The sequence below is a fragment of the Tarenaya hassleriana genome, unplaced genomic scaffold (assembly GCF_000463585.1).
Source record: "Tarenaya hassleriana unplaced genomic scaffold, ASM46358v1 Cleome6, whole genome shotgun sequence".
In the NCBI taxonomy this organism is placed as follows: domain Eukaryota; kingdom Viridiplantae; phylum Streptophyta; class Magnoliopsida; order Brassicales; family Cleomaceae; genus Tarenaya; species Tarenaya hassleriana.
The window spans coordinates 3564788-3590905 of record NW_010968505.1 but is presented as its reverse complement, the minus strand read 5'-3'; the positions used below and the strand labels follow the sequence as shown (position 1 = coordinate 3590905).

General features: G+C 38.2%; 5 protein-coding genes across 9 annotated transcripts; 3 read left to right on the top strand and 2 right to left on the bottom strand.

Annotated features, from left to right (window-relative positions):
* Positions 1-990: 990 nt before the first annotated feature.
* On the top strand, positions 991-3226 carry LOC104799346. The gene is made up of 9 exons (XM_010521810.1): positions 991-1124; positions 1217-1278; positions 1583-1667; positions 1792-1878; positions 2056-2109; positions 2208-2395; positions 2571-2653; positions 2740-2840; positions 2925-3226. The coding sequence occupies exons 1-9, from the start codon at positions 1077-1079 to the stop codon at positions 3132-3134; spliced, it is 918 nt and encodes a 305-aa protein (XP_010520112.1). The 5' UTR covers positions 991-1076; the 3' UTR covers positions 3135-3226.
* LOC104799347 (heat shock cognate 70 kDa protein 2) lies at positions 3157-5858 on the bottom strand. The gene is made up of 2 exons (XM_010521811.1): positions 5573-5858; positions 3157-5008 (listed from the first exon to the last, which is right to left on the bottom strand). Exons 1-2 carry the CDS (start codon positions 5784-5786, stop codon positions 3270-3272), a joined length of 1953 nt encoding a protein of 650 aa, XP_010520113.1. The 5' UTR covers positions 5787-5858; the 3' UTR covers positions 3157-3269.
* A 1046-nt stretch (positions 5859-6904) lies between these two features.
* LOC104799344 (actin-like) lies at positions 6905-9411 on the top strand. 2 transcript variants are annotated; one of them, XM_010521809.1, is made up of 6 exons: positions 6905-7011; positions 7690-7766; positions 7882-8275; positions 8387-9000; positions 9090-9168; positions 9289-9411. In XM_010521809.1, the coding sequence occupies exons 2-5, from the start codon at positions 7707-7709 to the stop codon at positions 9153-9155; spliced, it is 1134 nt and encodes a 377-aa protein (XP_010520111.1). In that variant the 5' UTR covers positions 6905-7011; positions 7690-7706; the 3' UTR covers positions 9156-9168; positions 9289-9411. The 2 variants fall into 2 exon arrangements, with proteins under 2 accessions (XP_010520111.1, XP_010520110.1); XM_010521808.2 differs by lacking the exon at positions 9289-9411 and having other exon boundaries at positions 6906-7011; positions 9090-9287.
* Positions 9412-15141: 5730 nt separating this feature from the next.
* Positions 15142-19249, top strand: LOC104799342 (telomere repeat-binding protein 3). 2 transcript variants are annotated; one of them, XM_010521804.1, is made up of 9 exons: positions 15142-15393; positions 16294-16408; positions 16490-17303; positions 17399-17587; positions 17685-17764; positions 17881-18122; positions 18220-18537; positions 18639-18702; positions 18779-19249. In XM_010521804.1, exons 2-9 carry the CDS (start codon positions 16328-16330, stop codon positions 19007-19009), a joined length of 2019 nt encoding a protein of 672 aa, XP_010520106.1. In that variant the 5' UTR covers positions 15142-15393; positions 16294-16327; the 3' UTR covers positions 19010-19249. The 2 variants fall into 2 exon arrangements, with proteins under 2 accessions (XP_010520106.1, XP_010520105.1); XM_010521803.1 differs by having other exon boundaries at positions 15142-15397.
* Positions 19250-19368: 119 nt separating this feature from the next.
* Positions 19369-25484, bottom strand: LOC104799343 (protein INVOLVED IN DE NOVO 2-like). Of its 3 annotated transcripts, none has more exons than XM_010521806.1 (8): positions 25313-25484; positions 22188-22596; positions 21502-22038; positions 21164-21345; positions 20942-21031; positions 20567-20854; positions 20145-20354; positions 19369-19861 (listed from the first exon to the last, which is right to left on the bottom strand). In XM_010521806.1, exons 2-8 carry the CDS (start codon positions 22579-22581, stop codon positions 19625-19627), a joined length of 1938 nt encoding a protein of 645 aa, XP_010520108.1. In that variant the 5' UTR covers positions 22582-22596; positions 25313-25484; the 3' UTR covers positions 19369-19624. The 3 variants fall into 3 exon arrangements, with proteins under 3 accessions (XP_010520108.1, XP_010520107.1, XP_010520109.1); XM_010521805.1 differs by lacking the exon at positions 25313-25484 and adding an exon at positions 23133-23304; XM_010521807.2 differs by lacking the exon at positions 25313-25484 and adding an exon at positions 23016-23087.
* Between the last annotated feature and the right edge of the window lie 634 nt (positions 25485-26118).

Genomic DNA, 26118 nt, shown 5'->3' with positions numbered 1-26118 from the left:
TTTCCCTGTCTCCTTCTCTGCAAGCTTGGAAGCAATGAAAGTTCCATAGATTCAGCCGTTTCCAGATCATAAAACATGAAAATTTCGTGTTCAATTGTAATTTGAAACGCGGAATTTGCTTTCTTTTTATGCTTTAGAAAGGAGGAGCAGACGACAAAATCTAATCTCCCCCTTTCTCAGATAGAAACACCGAAATTTTCTTGGGAAACAAACAGATTTACAAGAGAAACAGAGTCGCAAAGCAGAAAAATTTGCATGACGAACAAGAAATTTCAACTTCTTTGGTTAATCCTCGAATTGGGTCAAGCCGAAATTCTCGAATGCGTGACGCAGTCCGAAGAGCAAAGTTTTTTTTTTGGTTGATTGGGATTTTAAAAAAAACCAAGTATCCGGCGACAACCCAATGTGAGAAATCCCGGAAAACACAAAATTTTCTCGGGAAAGAAGGAAGCTCCGTTTTAGCAAACCGTCGATCATATCGAGATCACCGTCCCATTGCCGGCGAGACCAGCTCCAGTGCCGTTGGCCATGTCAAACAGACGTCAGCGGCCGTTTAAAGCCGTCAACTTTGATATATCGAATTGAAAGATTTTTATATATTGGCGTATTTATGTGGTAAATTAAAAAGTTTTGTGTTTATGGAATATTTTGACTGAAGTCTAACTAAATTTACCTAATATCAAAAGATAATTTAAATCATTTTTCATAATTTTAAATAAAATTTATTTAATATTGGAATTTACAAAGCGTTTTATTATCAATTCCTCAAACATTTGTGTTACAAAATAAATAACACAGTACATTTTTTTATGTTCGGACACCACGCTACTTTTTTTTAAGAAAAAACACTAAATCAGAAGATTGGGCCGAAAACGACGCGACGTTTTTCCACACCTAAAACGAGGAGACGTGCAAGTGGATTATAGGTAAACGTCGTGCGGTTTCTTTTTATGTGCGCTCGCTCATACGTTCCAGACGAAAGCGTGTTCTGTGAATTGCTGTAGTAAGACCCCCCCATCAACTTATACGGAGAGAGAGAGACATTTCGGCGAACAGTTGGTGTGCATAGAGCTGCGATGAAGGGAAGCAAGGCGACTCTCTCTTCGCTAGCGGAGAAGTGCAAGGTCTCTCTCTCTCTCTCTCTCTCTCTCTCTCTCTCTCTCCCTCTCTCTCTCGTCTCTGATTGAGAAATTTTGTTCATCTTTAAATTTTACAGAGCATACTTGTCTCGAACTGGCAAGGGTATCTCAACACCATCAAATCCGAAGCTAAATCAAGGTATTTCTCATAAATTCGAGTCCTTTTCGCCTCGTTAGGCTGAATTTCTACTGTATTTTTCATTGATTCGAACCCTTTTAGCCTCATCAGTTGAATTTACATTATGGGTGTGAGTGGCTCACTCCAAAATCATTTTGAGAACGATAACAGACATTGGGATGTCGGCTTTTGATTATGTTGAACTGGGCCTATGAGTCATCATACACAGCGTATGAGTTTCTTGTGCCGTCTAAAAGTGCATTCACATTTTCTCACACTCCACATGGATCATACAAATGTTTCTGTGTATTGGGTATCGGAAAAGTGCAATACATACTTCGAAGGTTAATTATGTGATCAAGCGTGGAAAGCCTTATCTTTGGGTGCCCGAAAGCGAATCACACTGTTGGGTAAGCTTCAGGCTTCTTCAATGTTTGCCAATTTCCAATTTAGTTGAATATAGTCTCAGAAACTTGTGCCTTGGTAACATTAACATGTTTGAACGATATGCTGTTTTCTATTTATACCTCGTAGAACCTAATGGTCGATGGGCGAGGATCCTTTTCTATAGCCCGTCCGGTCCCTGGTCCCCTTGTGCCGCTGCTCAAGTCAATGAATAAGGTTTGTTACCATCTGCTATGCTTTCGTTGTCTTTGCTTCCTTTAACTATCCACATTGTCGAGTTTTGGTTTTTGGTTTTTGTATCTCCTTAAAAGCCTGTAAGAAATGGTTAGATTTCTATTGTACCCATGAATCTAGTATTCTTAGCTTTCCTGATGAAGTTTACTTGTTATGCAGCTACCGATGCGGGTAGCTTTAACCGGAGATATTGTGCCCGTCAAAGAGGGAAAGGTAAGGAAAGCCGTCCAACCTTCCATGTGGAGAAGTTGTAGTTTAACCTTCATGTTCATTGATGGTCACATACAACTTATTGTTGTACTCACTGAAAGGTTGAGTCGGTGAAGAAATATCTCGAAGAAATCATACAATCAGAGAAGATAGCGATTAGTGAGACCACATATGCTGTTCAAAGCCTCTTGGATTCATCCAACAATACATATGCCTCACGGTGTGGGGCCCTGAAAGGAATTCTCGATGAAGGAAAAGAAAACTATCTAATTTATAAGTTCACCCCGAGGTGAGATTCTCAAAACCAAGAAGATCCCTTTATGTGTTCTGCAATCTCTCCCGTTGCTTATTTTAGTTTAGTGCTTAACTAGAAAACTACAGATTGAGCATTTGTTGATCCGGGCATGGTTTCATGGATCGGTAATCTCACTCTTATGTATGCTGCCATCTGATTTTGTTCCCAGTTCATGCATGTTTATTGATCCGAGTGGTTCCACCAAGGAAATAGACATGGAAGATATGGAGCGATCAAAAGCAGATCCGTTAGGTAAACGTATTCATTGCAAACTTGGGATAAAATTGCTTATGCCCATTGTATCTCATCGAATATTTATATTCGGTTTTCCTGGACAGCTGTTTGGTCTACGAAACTTGTCGATGGCATCAACAGAAGCGAAGCAAGGAGACGAGCCCTTATTCTATTTTGTTTGTACTATCTCAACACGAACACAAGGGTAATAATAAGCCAACATGAAATCGGGAGTCGGGAATTGTAACTCGTGGACCTTTGAGCTCATGTCGATATTGATTTTGTGCAGGATGTGTATATGATGTCTATCGACAAGAAAGGTTTCGACTTGTTGGGGAAGGTGCCTTGTCAGGAAGCCGAAGGTGAGTACCAATGGAGAGAATTCAGATTCACGTTCAAAGAAGAGGCGCATGATGTGGAAGCTTTTTGTCGTCAGCTCATGGAAATGGAAGAAGAGGTCGTTAAGCAGTTTACGAGCGGTAGCGGGTTAGGGATTTAGCCGTGTTTTTGCAGGTTTGGAGGAGAACAATGTAGCATTCACTTTGGTTACAAAAAAAAAAAGAGAGAGAATTTTCACAAGGTTTCAGTTCATTCTACTGGAAATAAGAAAGAGTATGAAATGACGTGTCGTGGTTTAGTCGACCTCTTCGATCTTAGGACCGGCGGTGCTGCCACCGGAAGGAGGAGCATCTGCATCTACATCTGCATTGCCTTCTGTGCTGGCTGCTGAGCCTTGGTACATCTTAGCAATGATGGGATTGCAGATGCTCTCGAGTTCCTTCATCTTGTCCTCGAACTCGTCTGCTTCCGCGAGCTGGTTGTTGTCAAGCCACTGGATGGCTTCATCGATGGTGTCCTCGATCTTCTTCTTGTCGTCGGGAGAGAGTTTGGATCCGATCTTCTCATCCCTGATGGTGTTCCTCATGTTGTAAGCATAGTTCTCCAACGCGTTCTTGGCCTCGACTTTCTTCTTGTGTTCCTCATCCTCGGCCTTGTACCTCTCGGCTTCTTGCACCATCTTCTCGATCTCTTCCTTGGACAGCCTTCCCTTGTCATTGGTGATCGTGATCTTGTTCTTCTGTCCAGTGGTTTTGTCCTCAGCCGACACGTTCAGGATGCCATTGGCGTCAATATCAAAGCAGACGGTGATTTGAGGGACACCTCGTGGTGCAGGAGGAATGCCCGTGAGCTCGAACTTTCCCAAGAGGTTGTTGTCCCGTGTTCTCGCTCTTTCGCCCTCATACACTTGGATAAGCACACCGGGTTGGTTGTCTGAATAGGTCGAGAAGACCTGTTCCTTCTTGGTCGGAATGGTCGTGTTTCTCGGGATCAAAACCGTCATCACGCCGCCGGCTGTTTCCAAACCGAGCGACAAGGGAGTGACATCCAACAACAAGAGGTCTTGAACCTTCTCGTTGCCTTCGCCACTTAATATGGCTGCTTGTACAGCTGCACCATAGGCAACGGCTTCGTCAGGGTTGATGCTTTTGCAAAGCTCCTTGCCATTGAAGAAGTCCTGCAAAAGTTGCTGGACCTTGGGGATTCTTGTTGAGCCGCCGACAAGGACAACATCATGCACAGTGCTCTTGTCCATCTTAGCATCTCTCAAACACTTCTCAACGGGTTCCATACATTTCCTGAAGAGATCCATGTTGAGTTCTTCGAATCTTGCCCGAGTGAACGTGGAGTAGAAGTCGACACCCTCATAAAGAGAATCGATCTCGATGGTGGTTTGAGCTGTGGACGAGAGAGTTCTCTTTGCCCTTTCGCATGCAGTCCTCAGCCTCCTAAGAGCCCTCGGGTTCCCGGTAATATCCTTCTTGTGTTTCCTCTTGAACTCCTGAACAAAATGGTTGACCATTCTGTTGTCAAAATCCTCACCGCCAAGGTGAGTATCACCGGCCGTGGCCTTCACTTCGAAGATACCCTCTTCAATCGTAAGCAAAGAAACATCGAATGTGCCACCGCCCAAGTCAAATATCAGCACGTTCTTTTCACCAACACTCGTGGCTTTCTTGTCGAGGCCATAAGCAATGGCGGCGGCTGTTGGCTCGTTGATGATACGCATGACATTGAGCCCGCCGATGACACCAGCGTCTTTTGTGGCTTGACGTTGAGAATCATTGAAATAAGCCGGGACAGTGACCACTGCGTTCTTCACAGACGTTCCAAGATAAGCCTCCGCAATCTCACGCATCTTGACAAGTACCATGGACGAGATTTCCTCCGCCGAAAACTGCTTTTCCTCACCCTTGTAGTTCACCACGATCATCGGCTTGTCAGCAGGACCGGGAATGACCTTGAATGGCCAGAGTTTGATATCGCCTTGCACCGAAGAGTCACTGAATCTCCTACCGATAAGCCGCTTGGCATCTGCAGAATCATGACGGATCAATCAATAAACTCGTTGTAGAAACAAATCTATATCAACAGAAGTTCTACTTCCGCAAATTCCCTAAATGCAGAGATCGCTATCTACAGATTACCTGTACTGAATTTCAAACGGTACTGAATTTCAAGCAATATCTGTTTGGCAAAGCTGCGTCAACAAATCACTTGTACAGAATTTTCAATCAATATTCAGAAGCCCCACCAAAACCTAAAAAAAAGTTCAAACTCTGATTCTCTAGGTTTCAAACAAATATAAACAACCGATGAAAAAACCACATGCACCAAAAGAATCACTGACATGAAAGAAGCTTTACGTCCAGACACCACAGAATCAAACACGAACAACAAAAAAGATATGATAGATCTTATGAAATCGAAGAAGATCCAACGGCATTTAAATTATTTTTTTTTGTTAAACCAATTAAATTATTATTCATGATCGCATTAGCAAAGATCCGAAACGAATAACACCAGATCTAGCAAAATCCAGACCAAACAACATCACATCCGGATCGAATCATTACGAGGAAGAGACAATTTACATACCGAAAACGGTGTTGATCGGGTTCATCGCGACCTGGTTCTTCGCGGCGTCACCGATCAGACGCTCGGTGTCGGTGAAGGCGACGTAAGACGGCGTCGTACGGTTTCCTTGGTCATTTGCGATGATCTCGACACGGTCGTGTTGCCATACTCCGACGCACGAGTACGTCGTCCCGAGATCGATTCCGATCGCCGGACCCTCTCCTTTTGCGGCCATTACGAATAGTACCAGATCGCCGGAAAAATTCAGATGATGAAGAAAATCCAACGATGTATCTGTTTGTGTGGGTACGGGTTGTGATCCGGTGATACTTTTTTATAAGGGAATGCTTTGATTTTCTTCTAGAAAGTTCGCGCTGAGCTGTGGGGAATCTGGACCGCCCGATTAGGTGAGGAGAAACTGACGGCTTAGATTTTTCGGATATTCTCCAATTTGATTGGTTTGGAGTTCGCGCGTTTTTTTTGTTCGAATGGCGGCTTGGAGCGTCCGTAAGTTTTGTGAACAGTTCATTCCTTTTTTTTAAAAAACTTCATATGAACCATTCGGAATAATGTTTGATCTAACTCTTATTTTTAGGGTTCTACAATAATACAATTGATAGAGATTAAGGAGTGTGTGTATGCGTATATGTATATATGTGTATAAAAATTTTGTTTTCTAAAAAATATTTATTGATTTATGATATGTGGTAGTAATTTGGTGATCGCCGTAAATCTTCTTTCCAATATAGGTTCGATTTTTCATTTGGAAAGAGTATTCATATAGATTTCTCCGATTGACCGATCATTTTCTACGTATGTTTACTCTAAAATATACAATATTAATTAACAAGATTTTTAATTAAAATTCAATCAACTGTTGTTAAGTTCAATCCAGAATAATTTTCTAAAACCAAATAATTTAAATCCAATTCAAAACTCTTTTAAATCCAAAATTTTAACCTCTTTAAATTTTTATTTCGCGATTCATTTAGCCATTTTAAATGAATTTTACATATCTCATTTGATTCATCGTTTTAAAATTTATAAAAATACAAATAAAGCTCACTCTTTTTTCTAGCTATTAATAATTTAAATTTAATATCATCACTAAAATTTGGTATTTATTTTCTCTACAAGCACATTCACAAAATTTATGTATATATAGATAGGCAGATAGCTAGAAAAAAAATGAGAGATGGTAAGAGATTGTGGGAAAAATAGGGGGAAAAAACCAGTGGCAAAGAAAAAACCTGTCATGTACAGCCAAAAAAACGTTTTTGTGGAGACGGGAAGGAGGGGGCAAAACGGTCAAATCAATGGAACGACCCCCAAGTTTAAAATGAACCCCAAATCCTTCTTCCACATTTGCACATTCGTAGGAAGAGCCACTCGCACGCTCAACGTCCCTATCTTTCATCGTCTCTCTCCACCGGCCTCGCTCGTCTTCGTCGACGTTTCAGGTTCCTGTGTGAATCTTCTCGTTTTCTCTGTTATTGATTCGTGTTTTTTTGTTCCTCGAACTGTACGAAAACGGCATAGATCTGCGTTAGTTTCTGTTCTTGTTCGGTAAATGGTTCGATGGCCGTGTATCTGGTCTGTTTTTGTTTGTCTTTCGAAGATTCGATGAAATCTGAATAATCTCTGTGATGTTTCGGTGCGGAGTTTTGTCTTCATTCGGTGATTAAGAGCTTCGAGGGGTCTAGGTTTTTACTATGTAGCTTTTTCCTTGGATTACATTGTTTTTCCTAAAGATTCAACAGTTATCTAAACCATCAGAGATTTGTTTGAATGGTTTCTGTGAAACTTATTTCGCCGTTGGATTTACAGAATCTGAATGGCTTTTAGGGTCTTATGTTCTTATCTCGTTTATCTTATAATCTAGGATGTAATTTTATGTACATTTGCAACAGTTCTCTGGATAGCTTGCTTTATTAGGCATAAAACTAGATGAGATTCTGCGATTTTGTTTTGCGTGGTGCACGAGATTAAAGCGAAGTTGGATATTGAACACAATTTGGGAATAGCTCGCCTTTTGCATTTCTTTTGTGATATGAGTTTCAAAAGGTCCTGCGGTAGTGTATTAAATTTATACAGTGATTTGGTATTTTGACATTGTTCGATAACCATCTTTTTTCCAGTAAGGAGGGAATAGGAGATGGCGGACACCGACGACATTCAGCCCCTCGTTTGTGACAATGGAACTGGAATGGTTAAGGTAAGGGTCTACCTTTTATTTTGGCATCCTCGCCCTCCATATATAATTTCATTGCTTTTTAAATTGTTTCTGGTTGTCTCATCCATCAACGTTATTGGATTGATTCTGCCCTTAGGCTGGATTTGCTGGTGATGATGCTCCACGAGCTGTCTTTCCTAGCATTGTGGGTCGCCCACGTCACACTGGTGTCATGGTTGGAATGGGTCAGAAAGATGCATATGTTGGGGATGAGGCACAGTCGAAGAGAGGTATTCTGACATTGAAGTATCCGATTGAGCACGGTATCGTGAACAACTGGGATGACATGGAAAAGATTTGGCATCACACTTTCTACAATGAGCTCCGTGTTGCTCCGGAAGAACACCCCGTTCTGCTTACTGAGGCTCCTCTGAACCCTAAGGCTAACCGTGAGAAGATGACCCAGATCATGTTCGAGACCTTCAATGCTCCGGCCATGTATGTCGCCATCCAGGCGGTCCTTTCCTTGTACGCCAGTGGTCGTACAACTGGTGAGTGTGTTGGTTTAACGGCTGGTTTTTCAAATGACTGGTTCTGAAAAAAACCGTAATCTTTCTGCTTGTATGATCGTGTAACACTGATTTTCTATATTGTGTGTTAAGGTATTGTTTTGGACTCTGGTGATGGTGTTAGCCACACTGTACCAATCTACGAGGGTTATGCTCTTCCACACGCCATTCTCCGTCTCGATCTTGCTGGGCGAGACCTCACTGATTACCTTATGAAGATTCTCACGGAACGTGGGTACTCTTTCACAACCACAGCCGAACGTGAAATCGTGAGAGACGTGAAGGAGAAACTAGCGTACATCGCCGTCGACTACGAGCAAGAGCTAGAAACTTCTAAGACGAGCTCTGCAGTCGAGAAAACCTACGAGTTGCCAGATGGGCAAGTGATCACTATCGGAGCTGAACGTTTTAGATGCCCCGAGGTCCTTTTCCAGCCTTCCTTGATAGGTATGGAGTCCTCAGGAATCCACGAGACAACGTACAACTCAATCATGAAATGTGATGTGGATATCAGAAAGGACCTCTACGGGAACATCGTTCTGAGCGGTGGAACGACGATGTTCCCCGGCATAGCTGACAGGATGAGCAAGGAGATCTCAGCTCTCGCCCCGAGCAGCATGAAGATAAAGGTCGTTGCCCCGCCCGAGCGTAAATACAGCGTCTGGATCGGTGGTTCCATCTTGGCTTCCCTCAGCACGTTCCAACAGGTCCGTATACACTCTTATCGATGAACCTCGTCTCGTTAACCACGAAATTTGACTCACCAACTAAACAAAAACGTGTTTTTCGGATGCAGATGTGGATTGCGAAAGCGGAGTACGACGAGTCTGGACCATCGATCGTTCACAGAAAATGCTTCTAAGGAGTTTCCTCAGGTCAGTTTCCGAGACACGCGTGTGTTACTTGTATGTGATGGTTGGGCAATGGATGATGATGGTGATGATGATGATGATGAACTGTGCCATTGAATCGAATCTTCGTTTCGTTTCTTTCAGCGTTGTTACCTTATTTTGACGGTACTGCTAAGTGCTGGAGAATCATCGACTTTTGAGTATAAATGAGAACAAAAAGAAAAAGACGGGGACTTTGATTGCCCAACAAACCTAATCTTTTGTTTCCTTTAAAATTATTATATGTTCTTACCAAGGCAAAAGCCACAAACATAATAGAGAACTTTGTTTGGTTTTAATTCGGCTTCAGTCTTAAATTCAAAATAAACCTTTGAATTGGAAATTAAATTAGAATTAAAATACGATCAAATCCAAGTTTTCTAATGAACCGCCGCAATTGTTATTGACCAAAAAGGTTTTTTTTTTTAATCTTCTTAATTTGCATGGATTAAAATTTTGAAGCCCACAAACAAAAAAGGTATATATTACACAAATCCCCAACAAAACGTTAATTCATCCGCAAATTCAAAGTATGCAATTTTTTTGTACTAAACAATATAAAAATTCACCACCAAGCATCGTCTTTTTCTTTATTTAATCAATTGTTTAATTGAAGACCAAACAAGAAGAGAAAACGGGCATGATGAGAAAGTGGGCCAAACATCTCCTCCATCCTTCCTTATCTAAGAAAAAACGATCCAATCGTTTCAGCGTCATGAAACATGTGGTCGTAAATTATATTTCTTGGTTTCAGTGGTCGATAAAAATGTCGGACCATTCCAAATTTAAATTCACAAAAGAGGCTCATTATAACACCCCACCAAAAATTAATGCCCTTTGTTCCCTTTTGTTGATATCTACTTCTGTGGTCCTTTTCCGATATAATTTATTTCTTTTTTTCTTCCGTATTATTATTAATGTGAATTGCAATAGATGTTTGCTTTTTACTAAATCCATGATGATATTTCTAGACCTTAAACTCTATTTTCACATCATTCATACAGAATTTTTTTTGGTACAAAAAGACGAAATTGGTTAAAATATACCGTTTTAAATTTATAGAGTGTTCAAATCGGGAATGAAATTATCATTCAGACCAATCTTTTACCGCTTAGTGCATTGACCCAAAGATGAATGGGGATTAGTCTGAATGTACAAGGTTTAAAGATAGCGGTTCATAGTTGAACGTCGTTCAAGATCAATTCGCGATATAACAAAAAAACGGATAAAATAGATGTGTCTAGTCTAATTTAAAAACTAGAAAATTTGATAGTTTAGATTGGTTCGGTTCTATCATATTTCACTTTGTCAGAAAAATACTAATACTACTACTACTAATTATAATAATAATAATAATAATAATAAAGAATCTTTGATCATTTTATTTTTACAGTTATATTGCTTTTCACGCAATGCCCAACATTTTAATTAAAAAAAAACAAAAGGTTTCTTGGAGCTACCGGTTTTGGAATCGTACCTTTTAGGTTTCTTCCCTCACGCATCCATACATACACACACACACATATATATATATATACAAACACTTTCTGTTCATGATAATATAAATATAATCTTTAACTATTTGTGGAGTACCAAAACAATAAATTTCTAAATCAGTCGAATAATATGGAATACTTTTAGTTACCCATCAGTAAAAAAAAAGAACCCTTTTCCAAAAGAATATATATATATATATATATATATATATATATTAGATATTAATTTTGCATAATATAGTTAAAATTATATAGATGGAGTAGAACTTGTACCAAGGTATTCTTCCTCCCGTTCATTAACGTGCGGTCTTCCTCGTTCTTACTAAAAGTGTCCAGACCTTAATACATAACTTTAGAATTTCATTATCTATAGAAACCTCTAAAAATACATATTTTAATTTAAAAACAACAAAATAGTATAAACCGTCAGAGTTTAAATCCAAATACGAAGAGAAACATTTACTCGAACTTTTCCGATTTTATAGAAAATTTAGTTGGGTCAAAAATTTAGTTAACTTTCGGATTATAAAAAAATTAATTTTTTGTTACCATATTTTTTTAGAATAGAGATACAACTAATATAAATATGTCAATATATCATGCTGGTTTAATCTGGTCACTGTTATATTGGTGAATAAATAATATTAAATTTGTTGAATAAAACGTGAATATGTTAATAAGTTTGGACTAAGATAAGTTTATTTAATAGCTGAAACTAGTAGTTTATATTAATACGAGAGAATTTATTAAATAAAAAAAAATATAATTTCTAGTAAATGTTTTTAAAATAGAAATTACACCAAATCTACATTTCGAAAGAAAAGTCGATTTACGCTATTTTGAAAATTTAGTTAAAATTTTACATTTGTGAGTGAAAATATATAAATTGAATTGAGTATTCCTATTAGACACCCGTCGGTGTCAATCCTTACACACAGCCGCGTTAAAATATGGAATATATATTGCATAGAGATTCCATAAAATGTAATATTATATCATTACCCTAAGAAAAAAATAATGAAATTAAAAAAAAATGAAGGTATGATTGCTTCAAATCGGCGACAGAAAAAAAAAAAGGAACAAATGTATTCTTCATGGCTTAGCTGTACTCTCGGAGATAAGAAGGCCATGGCTTGTTTTATTTTTAAAATTTTTATTTTTTTAAAAAAATAACATATAAATACCTTAACTTTTACAAAAATTCCACATAAATATCTAAACTATAAAATTTCCATATAAATGCCTGAATTTTTAAAAAATCTTATATAGATACCTAGGCTTTTAAAAAAAATTTCAAATAAATACAAATTTCAGATATTTTTCAAATAAAAATAGGTGATATTATTAACGTATTTTAGGTTTATATGGAAGTTTTTCAGAAGTTTAGGTATTTATATAAGATTTTTAAAAAGTTCAGGTATATAGTTCAGATATTTATATAGGATTTTTATAAAAATTTAGGTATTTATATGTGATTTTTTCTTTTTAATATATATAAATAAATATATATATACACACACGCCGACAGAAACAGTTCGATCTTCAAAGATGTGTCCCCAAAAAAACCTCTTAAAATTAACAAAAAAAATGTCGAATTGCCTTTTTTTAATATGATAAAGATTTGTACATGAACATTATATTATTATTTAAAATGTGAAGACCAATTATTTTTCATGTATAATATAGTTATACTTATTGTAACGTATTGTGTTTTTAAAACAAAAATAGAAAATAACACTAGTTATTCCGTTTTTAAAGAAATTATCTACAAAGATATTCATAAATAGAACATAATTTCATTTTAAAAAATTTGATGGTCTAGTTATACAAAGAGTTAGAAAAAAAAAAATATAGGGCTACTCTAAATATGACGTGTTACATTACATAGCAGTAAACGTTTTGATATAACGTTATAAATATAACTTAAGAAAACAATAATTCATATGAATCTATTAAATCACACGCTAAAAATGATTATTTTCATTAAAAAATCATTTGTTATAGATTTATTTATGTTAATGTTATATTTTATTTTAGAAGATGAGAAAACTCACAAGAAAAAGTACCCTGCTGTAACCTCCAAGTCGTCACATGTCTCATACACTGCACATTACGCATTTGTTCCTTTCAATCCTTGGACCGTTTTTTATTATAATCATCAAACATTAATTTAATGTAAGCTTAATAATAATAATAATATAAATTTATATTTCAAGGTTGCATTTTTCATATCCCCATAATAATATTAATCACCACATCGCTGGTCATAAAAAATAAATATTTTATTTTACAATAAATAGACAGTGAAATAGAAGGTGGGTTACCGGTTGGGAATCAGGTGCAAAGAATATACTAACTGGATCCGCCAAAGTTGACCGGAAAGTAACCGACACGTGTCTTCATTAGCGTTAGAAACAACGAACTGTTTGAGAACTGGAGAACTGGAAGAACCGGTCAGATCATCTCCCAAGAGATTGGCTTCAGACATTTGAAACGAAGTTTAGAGCCACCTGTTCGTTTTTCATCATATCTTCAAGGATTTCATATCCACACGAATAACCATCTTATTTTGTAAATGAGCCAAATATATTTTCATGTCTACAAAATTTAAGTTAAATCTCAGAAATATTTTATAAGAATATGACTCTTTTAAAAGCCAGAAAAAAAACGTTAAAAATGATATATATATATATATATATATATATATTTGCATAGCAATCTGTTAAATTTTCTCTCACAATTTTAAGATTAAATTTTTTAGATACTATAATGGCACAATACCCGCTGTCCTGATGTCGTTCTTATCCGGTCTATGGGTTGAAAGGCATTGCGGTATCCGGTGTCCGATCCGAAAGGTTATAGGATAGAGGTTTTCTATCGTAATAAAAAAAATCATAACTTTATGCGTTAACATTTGCAGATATATATACATATATATATTTATAATATATTCATGTCGATGGATAATATGGATAATTATTTCATAATGATTAAATAATCTACATGATAATATTAAATTTTTTGAGGTGGGCAGAAGCAGCAATTAGTGGGATGTCTTATATGCATATGAGCACACATGGATATAAAATCCAATATTGTTGGAGTATTAAATATTGAACAAATTCACGAGAGCTGTGATGTGGACTATCAATCATGTGGAAGGGGAATCTTATTTTTATTTTATAACATACCATTTTGTTTTATTTTTCCATTAAATAAAATATCATATATTTTGTTGGGCGGTTGGATCTCACGCACAATAAAATAAAATAAATCTCGTTAATTATAAAATACAATATGACTGCTCCGTAAATAATCTTGCATGTAAATTTATATTCTCTTAAAATCTATTTTATAGTTAGAAAGATTGACCAAGAAAAGGAAAAATATTTGGTTTGCATCATTGATGATTTTCAATTTTCAAATTTGATTCTAATATATAATAGGTGCTAATTATCGTATTATACATATATTATTTAAAATCTTACCTAGTACCGATTTTTGCATATTTACTAATAAAGTTATGTATAAAATAATGTGGGAGCATAATAAACATATTACGTAAGCAATGTAATATATATATACACACACTATTAATCTATTTTAGTAAAAGAAGTGCCGTTTGCATAGTTTATTTTGCTAATTCACTTAAATGATTTTGGCGTTTTTACCATTTGGGGTTTGATTTGGGGGCATTATCAAAAATATCATCCATTTGTTATTTTGATTTCATATCATTCTCCAACTTTGACTCTATGATTCATATGACTAGAAATTTAATCTTGATTATTTTGGTCATAATGTTAAATTTATGATGATCACACTCATTCATTATGTTCATATATTATATATATAACTAATCATTTCATAAAAAATTATAAATTTAATATTATGACCAATGTGACCAAAATTAAATTTCTAATTATATGGATCGCATATTCACAGATGAAAAAAGGTATATCTTGAAATAAAAATGAGAAATAGAGGGTATCTTTGATATAATATTTGATTTCATACCCTTTTTATTTTATAAATCAGACAAAATAATCGCAGCTCAAGCCACGTAGGCACAACATCATCATCATCTTGTCCACGTGGACCAATAGGAACGGAACGTGCACGGAACAGTAAATGGCGATCCACGCCGGATCATCTCCTCGTAATATTCCCCATGAATTTTCCCTATTTTTGTTTATAAATTATTAAAATTTTCTGACAACGAAAAAAGGTTTCTTGTACTGAGAGGATCCTCCACGTGGCCGAGCCTCCCATTTTTCTTTAAATTTAGGGGTTAAGAAATAGTCGGAGAGGTTTAGGAGGTGACCGCCTATAGTCGGTAAAACAGTGCTTGTTACCGGATAATCCGGTTGTGTGGTCATTATTATTTTTAATAAAAATAAAAATAAAACTGTATATTTCTTGAGAATATAAGGGGTTTAAGCATCTTAGTTTGGTTTCCATGGTTTCTGTTTCCAATGGGTTTTGTGTCTTCTTCATAATTTCTATTAGAGAGAGAGAGAGCAACAAATAAAACGGAAAAAGAAAAAGAAATGAGAGGGAGGATCGAGAAATTTTCCTTCTGAAATCTGTGAATTTCGAATTGTTCGTTGATCACCTGTAAATTTTTAATTGTACAGTAGTTGTCGTATCTGGATTCAATTTGCGTTATCTGATCGGAATTGGAGCAGGATCGTGGTAAGAGAATTGGTTGCTGGTAGGTGAGTTTCGAATTGATCGCAATTGTTATTTTTTTTTTGGAATTCTTTGTTTTCTTTTGTTGATCCGTTTTCTCTTCTCCGGAAGCCGGAGATAATTTTTTTTTTTAAATGTGCTTCTCTGGGCTGTGATGATTTGGACTTGATGCTTGAGTTTCAAAAATTCGAATAATTTGTTTGGCGGGTTTGGTGGGAATTGCCAGTTTGATCGAGATCTGATCGGAAGCATCGGAGGATTAATTGTTTTCAGATGAATTACGAAATTTGCATTTGGGATTCTAAGTGAAATCTGGCATTTGAGTTAAATTGTTGGATCTGCTTCTGTTTCTCTTTTGTTTTTGTCGTTTAGTTTCCTCGTTGAGTCCTTGATTGATCTCTGCTTTTGCATTTTCATCGCATGCTTCTCGTTTCAATGATCTCTTTGATCCGTTTCTGGTGCGGTCGTTGATCTGATCTAAATTACTTTTAGTAATTGTTACGGTTAACCGATCTTCTGGGTTTGCCTCTGATTCATCTGTTCAGATGTTTTTGTTCTCTGTCAATTTTGATCTTCAGAATTCTGAAATACCCTTTTGTTTATAAATTTTGCATTTGCATTCGAAGATCTTCACCTGTGTACTTGGATCTGTAAATTTGATAGATTGGTGGAGAAATATTCGGGTATTCGGGAAAATTTTTAAAATCTAAATAAAAAAGTGTATGGCGGAGATTTGATCTGACGATTATCCATCTCATGAATGGATGTATGTATGTACATGCCTGTTTCCCAGTTTTAGCAGACATTGCTTGGTTCCTGGAACACACCCTTCAAATGAAATTTGATTCCTTTTTTTAATTCGTGGTTCTTGATTTTGATTCGTGATGATCACGTGGTTGATGCATGTGTTCATTCTTCGCAGGTTATGAAGTTGAATTGATATGCACATTTGAGAGATGGTGTTCAAGAGAAGATTAGATTGCGGATCCAATGGCTTTGAGTTCTCCAATATCCCGAAGGCTCCTCGTTCGTGCAGGGTAAAACGATCATGTCAACATGTGGATCCGTTATGTCAATGTGATGAGTTCTTTTTCTGATGAATGTGGTTGCTGTTTCAGAGGAAGATCTTAAGCAAAAGCATTGATGATGATGATCAGATTTGTGCAATTGATTTGCTTGCTTCTCTGGCTGGAAAATTACTGCAAGAAAGCGAAAGTTCGTCAGCTTCTACTAATGCTTTCGAAGGGGATGATCTAAATAATTTGGGTAAAGAGATTAAACAAGAACAAGTAGATGAATATAAGCCTTTGAAAACCGAGCTTCCTGATCGGGGAAACTCTGGCTTGAAGTCTGCTGATGATATCACTAGCGAGAAGTGTCTGCTAAACAAGTTTTCGTTTTGCGAGGACTTTGGCATTTTGGATCGAATTGCAGTGTCTGACTATGATATGGCTCATGATTTGAAGCCTGTAGGGTATCAAAACAAGAAAGAGGATCCTGATTTCTCTTGCAAATTCGGGGGCATCCTTGGAGAAAAAGGTGATGTTTTTGTGAATACTGGGTTTGAAGGACAAGGAGAAGCAACCAAAAGATTGGGTGATGGAGGTTTAACAGTAGCTGATATCTGTGAGCCAAAGGATACGGCCAAACTACGTGTGCCGTTTCCTGAATCAGTTCACTCTGATGGTGACGTAAAATCGCCATCTTGCAAGGACCCGGTCCGTAACGGTTCTTTTGCTAGATATGGGAATCATACTAAGTTAGGTAGCAGAGATGATGACGAAAACTTTTTTAGGTGTTACAAATTTAGCAATAAATTCAATTCGTATAGGCCTTCAACACGAATTGGGGATCGGAGAATAAGAAAGCTGCTGTCATCCAAGTATTGGAAAGCAGTTCCCAAGTTGAAGGATTACGAACACAAAAGAGCTGGTTAGCATCAAACTATACTGTATCTGCAGAGAGAATTCCTGCATTTTTTTGCCCGAGTTATTCTTACACTGACTGTGGAATGTGGATGTGTATAGATGGTGGCCTGAAGGCTCTGTACCGCAAAAGGAAGTCATGTTATGGCTACAAAGGATGGCAGCGTGATGCCATTTGTAAGAGGAGAAGATCGTCTGACAGAGGCTCGGTTGTGACTTCTGATGGAGGGCTCAGTAGTGAAAGTGTTTCCAATTCACCTGAGAAAGGAGGGAGCGGTCTGCTCTCCCCAGGTATAGGTCTTTCTTTCAATGATTCTCATGGTACTTAACGTTTGATAGTTCAGAGTGAAGATCTCTCATTATATGTACTTTGTAATGTCTTTTGCAGTAAAGTTCAGCATCAAGTCCTTTAGGATACCAGAGCTTTTTATCGAAGTTCCAGAAAGCACGACAGTGGGCTCACTAAAGGTATTTTTTCTAGTGTCTTCTAGCGATATTTGTCGTTTTTCTTGTTGTGGGCTACAGCAGATGGTTGGGGTTACTCTACAACATAGTCGTGATCTTATTACTTATGGGATATGTAGAGGACGGTGTTGGAGGCTGTGACTGCCTTACTCGACGGTGGAGTACGTGTCGGGGTACTTGTTCAAGGGAAGAAGGTTAGAGATGACAGCAAAACTCTATCACAGACTGGCATCTCATGTGAAGAAAATATCGGCAACCTTGGGTTCACCTTAGAGCCTGGTCCCGCTAAAGTATCAACGCTTTTTTGCTCAGAAGATCTTCGTCTTTCTGTGCCATCTGACTCGACAAATTTGTCCGAAAGGTACTACTAATTGTATGTTCTTCTGCGGGTTTACTATTTTTAGAATTAAACCCTTTTGGGAATACATAAGCATAGGCGTTTCTTATGATCTTCCCAGGTCTGCAGCTTCTCCCGTGTTAGATTCTGGAAATCCTTGCCCCCTCCGAGATGCAGAAGACATGATTCATCCGGGCAATGGTGCGGAGAATAACCATGAATTAGTTCCGTATCAGAGTGAAGCATCAGCTGATGAATCCTTGTCAGATTCAAGGGCACTGGTTCCAGTTCCAGCCGTGGAAGTCGAGGCACTGGCTATAGTCCCAGTTAACCAGAAACCCAAGTGTACCGACTTTGCACAACGCAGAACCAGGAGACCGTTCTCTGTGGGCGAAGTTGAAGCTCTGGTACAAGCAGTTGAAGAACTCGGGACTGGCAGGTAAAATACACACACAACTGGTTTGGCAATGGCTATTCACTTGTCGTAGTGATCTGACTTTTTTGCTCATGGAACTAAAGACCTGTAATCTCATCCTGCAGATGGCGTGACGTAAAGTTACGTGCTTTCGAAAACGCAGATCACAGAACTTACGTGGATTTGAAGGTAGAAAAACCGACTCTGCATGAAAAATTCTCGTAAAGACATAGCTTATGTTAACAGTTTCTCGGGATTTTGGCAGGACAAATGGAAGACGCTGGTCCATACCGCGAGTATATCTCCGCAACAACGAAGAGGAGAGCCAGTGCCACAAGAACTACTGGACAGGGTCTTGGCCGCACATGCTTACTGGTCGAAGCACCAAGTGAAACAGCAGGGGAAACATCAAACTGGAGTTCCGAAAACCTTGGAGAATCCAGCATCAGACAGGAACAGAGTTGTTGGATCTACTGTCCAAACTGGTTCCATGTAAAGAAGAAGAAGAAAGGTAATGTAACTTTCATTTGACAAAGGAACAAGGTCACAAACTGTACAAATGAAACAACAAAAATTCACAACCCAATTTCTAGAAGAAAAAGACCCACCTTTAACTTTGATTATTGTTCATCACCAGCATTTTTTTTTTGCAATTTGTAAATGACTCCAATGGAAAATAAGATGGGTCCCTTGCACAAGACTTTTGTAGTTTTATTTTATTTTTCTCCATTCTTTTCTTTGTGGTTTTATTTCATTCTGTAATTTGGCAGGATCTGGACTTGTAGTTTTATAGATATTCTTTTATTGTTGTTCAGCTTATTGGATCTGTAAGTACCACCAGAAGAAACAGATAGATAAAGCTTCAATCATTTACAGTCGATCCATTCATAATCACTAAAGTCAGACCAAAGTTCATCAAACATAAATAACTTCTTGCTAGTTTTAGACAACAGTAGTTGTTGTTACTAAGACCAGCTTCTGCATTTTCCAGTCTCCCACAACGGTGAAAAACCGATCTTAGACGGGGCAAAACGTGGAAGGAACTAGCGTTTTCCACGATTATTAGTGTAATGGCCGGATAAGGCGATAAGATATGATAACCTTTAAGAACTCAAGCCATCCCTCGCTTGCGTTTTGCCTTATCGTACAGTTCAAGAAGACAAGTGACAGCCTCTTGCAAAAGAGCCTTCCTGCCTTCTCTCAAGTTCCACAGCTCCGAGGTTATGTATCTTCCGCTCGGGTTATACTCGTTTATCTCCAACAGAGCCGATGTAACCGCCTTGTACGGGCCTTCGCCCAGTTCTTTCTTCAGATCTTTCAGCCTCTCATCGTCATCATTTATCACTTCCTGATCAATAGAAAAACGTTTTCCGGGTCAGCATGATACTGATGAGAGTTTTTACATGCACATCTTGGTTTCTTTATGCAAACACTAAACCAAAGAACGGGCCTTGAGAAAGAAGATCAAACATGGAAAATCCATGACATGCAGATTATAGGAGTATGCATACATGCATAAGCACAGAGTTTCAGCAAGTATATAAGCCGTAAATCTCTAAATCTCTTCGTGGTTATCTTTGCACGGTAAGCTACAATCACCCGTTCTTGAGCGTTATACAAAAAAGGCGTACCATTTCTCTGTCCCCGTTATCCACCTTAATCCGCTTGAAAGGATGCCAATCTGGGTCTTTAAGATATTCCTCCCAGAGCTGATAAACTTCAACTGTTTTGTATTCTACTTCTTCTTCATTATATTTTCTTTTCATTGCTTCCAGGAACGGTTGGTTGTCGAGCTCCCCCATTCTTTTAATGCCGATATATGAATTCATGTCTTTTAGAATCTGCAATGCAAATGAATTATTAACCGAAAAAATCAAGGGAATAACCAAACAAAGTGTTTAATTTATTGTCATTATATACAATCAATCTACCCTATCACATTCAATACCATCTGAGCTTGTGATAAGATTAAATCCTACATGACAAGTTGCCCATAACAATGTCCTGTGTAAAGAGCAATAGGTTCAACAAAAGCCGGTCGAGAGATACGAACACTTATCAATTCCTTGCGAGCATCTTGAAGCTCATCATTGATCTTCCTCTCTCTTACAATCAGAGATTGGTGAAATTTGTCCAAGTCTGCAAGTTCTCTTTCCTTCTCACTTAGATCGCTCACCATTGTCTCAACCTTCTTCACAACTTCAACGTCATCGTCGGATCCCATGTGCTTCATAACCTTCAACTGTCCATTGAGTTGTTCAATCTCCAGCTCAAGTGCCTGTTTCTGGTCTAGTTGTCTTTCTAGTTCAATTGTTTTCTCATGAAGCTTCTTCTTTAGGCTCTGAAGTATAAACAAGCTTGGCCACAATCAGTCACACAAGTTTCACAAGGCAACAACTGAACCCTGTAAATTAGGACAACCTCTGACCTGTTGCTCTTCAGCCAATTTTCTCACTTCCTCGTCGGCCTTCTGTTGTTCCATGGCAGCTAGTTGAAGAGAACTATTTTTAATGGCATTCTGTAAAAGAATGATGAAACAGAAAGAACGACTACTTAAACCCTTATGCCTTTTTTTTTTCTTCGGTAATCATATTTGAGGTCAGATACATGTCAGAGGAATGAACCAAACCATAAGCATGTTAATGTATACCTCTTCGAGCTCTTCTGCCAACTTTTTTCTCTCTATTTCATTGTGCGCCTCACGTTGTTCCAACTCCAATCCTCTCCATTCAAGCTCTTGCCTCAGAGTCTCCAGCAGAATCTTTTGTTTTTCATGATCACCAAAGATCCTATAGAAATGATCCATTTGTATTTGTTGCGTTTTCTTCAGCTCTACAAACACAAAGACAACATGTGATAGAAATAAAAGCATGCCCTAGTAATCTACTCTAAGATGATCATTAACACAATGTGACGAAGATAAAATCATAAAAGAGAGGATGTCTCTGAGGGAAGCAGCATTTTGATACCAGAGGAAAACACACACACCTTCATTGTAACCTTGAAGAAGTTTTTCCTTCTTTTCTATCACTTCCTTAAGCTCTAGAGAAGCACTCGAACATTTTTCCTTTATCTCCTTCATGTGTCTGTTTTTATCCTCAACCATTTGTGTCAGATTCTGTACAAGCATTTGCTGTTTCCTGGCCTCTTCTTCCATTAGACCGGAGATAGTTTTGAGGTCACCAATCTTTCGTAAGTGTTCTCCGATAATGTTTTTCGCATTATAATCATCAGCACGGGCAAGCCATGCATATAGGCCAGATTTTGGACCGTTTTTCAACCAATCCTTTTTCCCATGACCATCTGCTTGATATTCCTTTTCAAACAACAAAGCATTGTGAAGTCCAGTCCACTCTTTGTTAAATTCAACGATTGCGGTTCCTGAATGGCCCATGTAGTTCCATAAAGGACGAACCCTAACTGGATTGTATCCTCTTTGAATATATTCATCCCTCAGTTTCGATCCACTTTCCCCAGTAGACCGACCATCTTCTGTCTTTGTAATCGGGATATTAACCACAATGCCTGATACACCCCAAACTCAAGTTTTGTTAAGTAATTTGAGGCACACGTGATAAACAATCACAAATATGATACAAACTTAGTTTCTTGACAACATTGTTAGTAACAGTATGAAACAATTATTAGACTTAAAAATTATAACCAGAACGAACCTTTCCAAGGACTGACGAGTTTCTCGTAATGGTCACATCCCTGAAGAGGATCGGAGCTTTTCACGGCCGTAGATGGGGTTGTGGAATCTGCAAGATCCTTCCCGAGGTATTTTGCAAGAGCAAGATGGCTCGCCTTCTCCTTGACACTTCTTTTCTCGGAGTTGCTATTACCGACTCCAGAAGCATGCTGAAGGAGATCCTTGTACTGATAACTCGACTTCTTCTTTTTTGGACAGTAAGGACAGACGAAATCCTGAGGTGAGACTTTCACCACAGGCTTTCCGCCCTTGAGTTTTTCGTAGATTTTTGTTTCGTATTCTTCAATTTCAGATTCGCTAATGTCTGATTCCTCATCTGAGCTCACATCCACTTCCACCATGCTCCCCACCGTCATGCTTCCTTATATACACTACAAAGTTAACCAAAAGCTGACGACTTTAGATTGATTGAATATAAGCTGCATTAAGCCATATTCATTGCTCAAACTATAACCAATGCTAACGAAATTCACGCTCCTTAATCTGACGAATCTCCCTAGTCCTATAGCATACAACCCAACCCAGAAATTAGTCCATGATTCTGCTCATTCAGAATGAACAGAACCCGAAAATCTGAATTCCATCATCCACATTTCTTCATTTCGTTCTTTAATAGACATGCATGTTTGATTCTTAGACAAATTTGTCTTAATTCGTCGCTTTGTACTAAACATTGGCGCTAGCAGAATTACAAAATAAGATCCCTAAAACCCGACAGGAACAGCTTAAACCCACAATAGATTGAAGAAAGAAACTCCGAGGAAAACAAAAATCATCCGAGGAAACTGACCCAACGACTCGGAAACTCAGTAGCGCTTCACTTGATCAGAGACAACTCAAAACGCGGAAAAGATTCCGAGAGAAAAACAAGAAAGCAATGGAATCGAACGAAATCGTGCAACTTTACCTGAGAAATGAGAGAAAGACAGAGAAAACTCGAACTTTTAGCAGATTCTGGGGATTACAAGCGGAAATATTTCGCCCCACGAGGGTTCACTGATTTCCGACGATTCTGATTTTATGTTTTGTGATTTTTTTTTCTTCAAAAAATTGGCTGGGTTCTTGGAAATAGTGTGACATTGGCGTTATGTTCTTTGACAGTGAGAATAGGGTTTTTTTATGGATTCCCAGATAAAAAGTTTGATGAGTGTGCTTCCACGCGCTGCATGAGCGCGTTAATCATACGCGTAGTGAATTTAAAGAAGAATCGTGAGACGCACACATGTTTTCCCACTAATTCATGTTATTAAAATCTACTTAAAATTATAAAATAGATAAAAATAATAATATAAAAAACGCAAAATCAAAATGAAATATTTCGGTGTCGGAACAATCTAAAGATAATTAACATAACTGTTTCCACGTCATCGCTACTACAATGCATGCATGCACGCATGCTATTAGAAATTAGGGAAAATCGCAGATAAATACCTGTACTTTTACAAAACTCCCAGATAAATATCTATACTATAAAATTCCCAGATAAATACCTATACTTTTCAAAAGTCTCATATAAATACCCATACTTTTAAAAATTTACCAAATAAAACATATATGGTTGACGGCGTTTAACGTGTCACTGTTCAACGGTAAAAAATCGATGATTCAGCTTTATTAAATCCGACTAAGCATCCACGTGTTTTGCCACGTCGGACTAACCGGTTCAATTAATCGAAACGGTTTAACAAAAAACCAATCCGGTTTTGTAAACATTTCAAAAGCCCTAAAATCCCCAATTGAGAATCGTGTGCTCTAAATCTGGGAAAAATTAGAAACTCTAGAAATTAAAAACGGAGGGCGAATTTCGTGCGACTTGGAGAACTCTCATCTTAGTGGTGAATCGGCGCTCTCCTCTCTTCGATTTCTCTGTGAAGGTATGTGTTAACTCTCTCTCGACTCTCGACTCTCAAGTCCGGTCTCTCACCTCCACTCTCTCTTTCGTTGGTGTAAGGGTTCGAGTCTCTGGGTTGTCCGTATCTCGCCTTCTCTTTCTTTGGTCCTTTTTAGGTTTCGAATCCATGATTCTGGGTATAGAAAGGTTAGAGTTGATTTCTTCATTATCTGTTCGAATCTGGGTATATGTTCGGTTCTGGGTATAGGTTAGATTATAGGTTTAGGTTCGATTTTGGGATATATAATTCGGTTTTGGGTATAGGTTCTATCATAAGTTATGGTTTTGGAGCTCGATTTTTGAATTTGGTTGTGATATAAATGACAGTTTTCAATTCGGTTTTGATGTCAATCTCCGCTTCAATTCTCCGAAGCTCTCCTCGCACTCTGCCGTCCACTCGAATATGACGTTCTTCCCCGTCAGCTTTGTCATGGGTCGAGCGATCTTGGCGAATCCCTCGACGAATCGTCGGTAATAACCGGCTAGCCCCAAAAAGCTCCGGACTTCCGTCGCGGAAGTCGGGGACTGCCACTCCATGACGGCCTCGATCTTTGCTGGATCGACCTGAATGCCTCTGGCCGATACCACATGTCCCAGGAACCCGATCTCCTGTAGCCAGAAGTTGCACTTACTGAACTTCGCGTACAGCCGGTTCTCCCTCAATCTCCACAATATCTTCCGCAGGTGTTCCTCATGTGTCTGCGGATCCGGCGAGTATATAAGGAGGTCATCAATGAAGATGATGACGAACTCATCCAGGTAGTCCATGAATACGCGGTTCATCAGTTGCATGAACACCGCAGGCGCGTTCGTGAGCCCGAAAGGCATGACCACGAACTCGAAGTGCCCATATCTCGTCCGGAAAGCCGTCTTCTGTATGTCCTCCTCCTTAACCCGAATCTGGTGATATCCGGACCGTAGATCGATCTTCGAAAACCATCGGGCTCCCTTTGTACTAAACATTGGCGCTAGCAGAATTACAAAATAAGATCCCTAAAACCCGACAGGAACAGCTTAAACCCACAATAGATTGAAGAAAGAAACTCCGAGGAAAACAAAAATCATCCGAGGAAACTGACCCAACGACTCGGAAACTCAGTAGCGCTTCACTTGATCAGAGACAACTCAAAACGCGGAAAAGATTCCGAGAGAAAAACAAGAAAGCAATGGAATCGAACGAAATCGTGCAACTTTACCTGAGAAATGAGAGAAAGACAGAGAAAACTCGAACTTTTAGCAGATTCTGGGGATTACAAGCGGAAATATTTCGCCCCACGAGGGTTCACTGATTTCCGACGATTCTGATTTTATGTTTTGTGATTTTTTTTTCTTCAAAAAATTGGCTGGGTTCTTGGAAATAGTGTGACATTGGCGTTATGTTCTTTGACAGTGAGAATAGGGTTTTTTTATGGATTCCCAGATAAAAAGTTTGATGAGTGTGCTTCCACGCGCTGCATGAGCGCGTTAATCATACGCGTAGTGAATTTAAAGAAGAATCGTGAGACGCACACATGTTTTCCCACTAATTCATGTTATTAAAATCTACTTAAAATTATAAAATAGATAAAAATAATAATATAAAAAACGCAAAATCAAAATGAAATATTTCGGTGTCGGAACAATCTAAAGATAATTAACATAACTGTTTCCACGTCATCGCTACTACAATGCATGCATGCACGCATGCTATTAGAAATTAGGGAAAATCGCAGATAAATACCTGTACTTTTACAAAACTCCCAGATAAATATCTATACTATAAAATTCCCAGATAAATACCTATACTTTTCAAAAGTCTCATATAAATACCCATACTTTTAAAAATTTACCAAATAAAACATATATGGTTGACGGCGTTTAACGTGTCACTGTTCAACGGTAAAAAATCGATGATTCAGCTTTATTAAATCCGACTAAGCATCCACGTGTTTTGCCACGTCGGACTAACCGGTTCAATTAATCGAAACGGTTTAACAAAAAACCAATCCGGTTTTGTAAACAT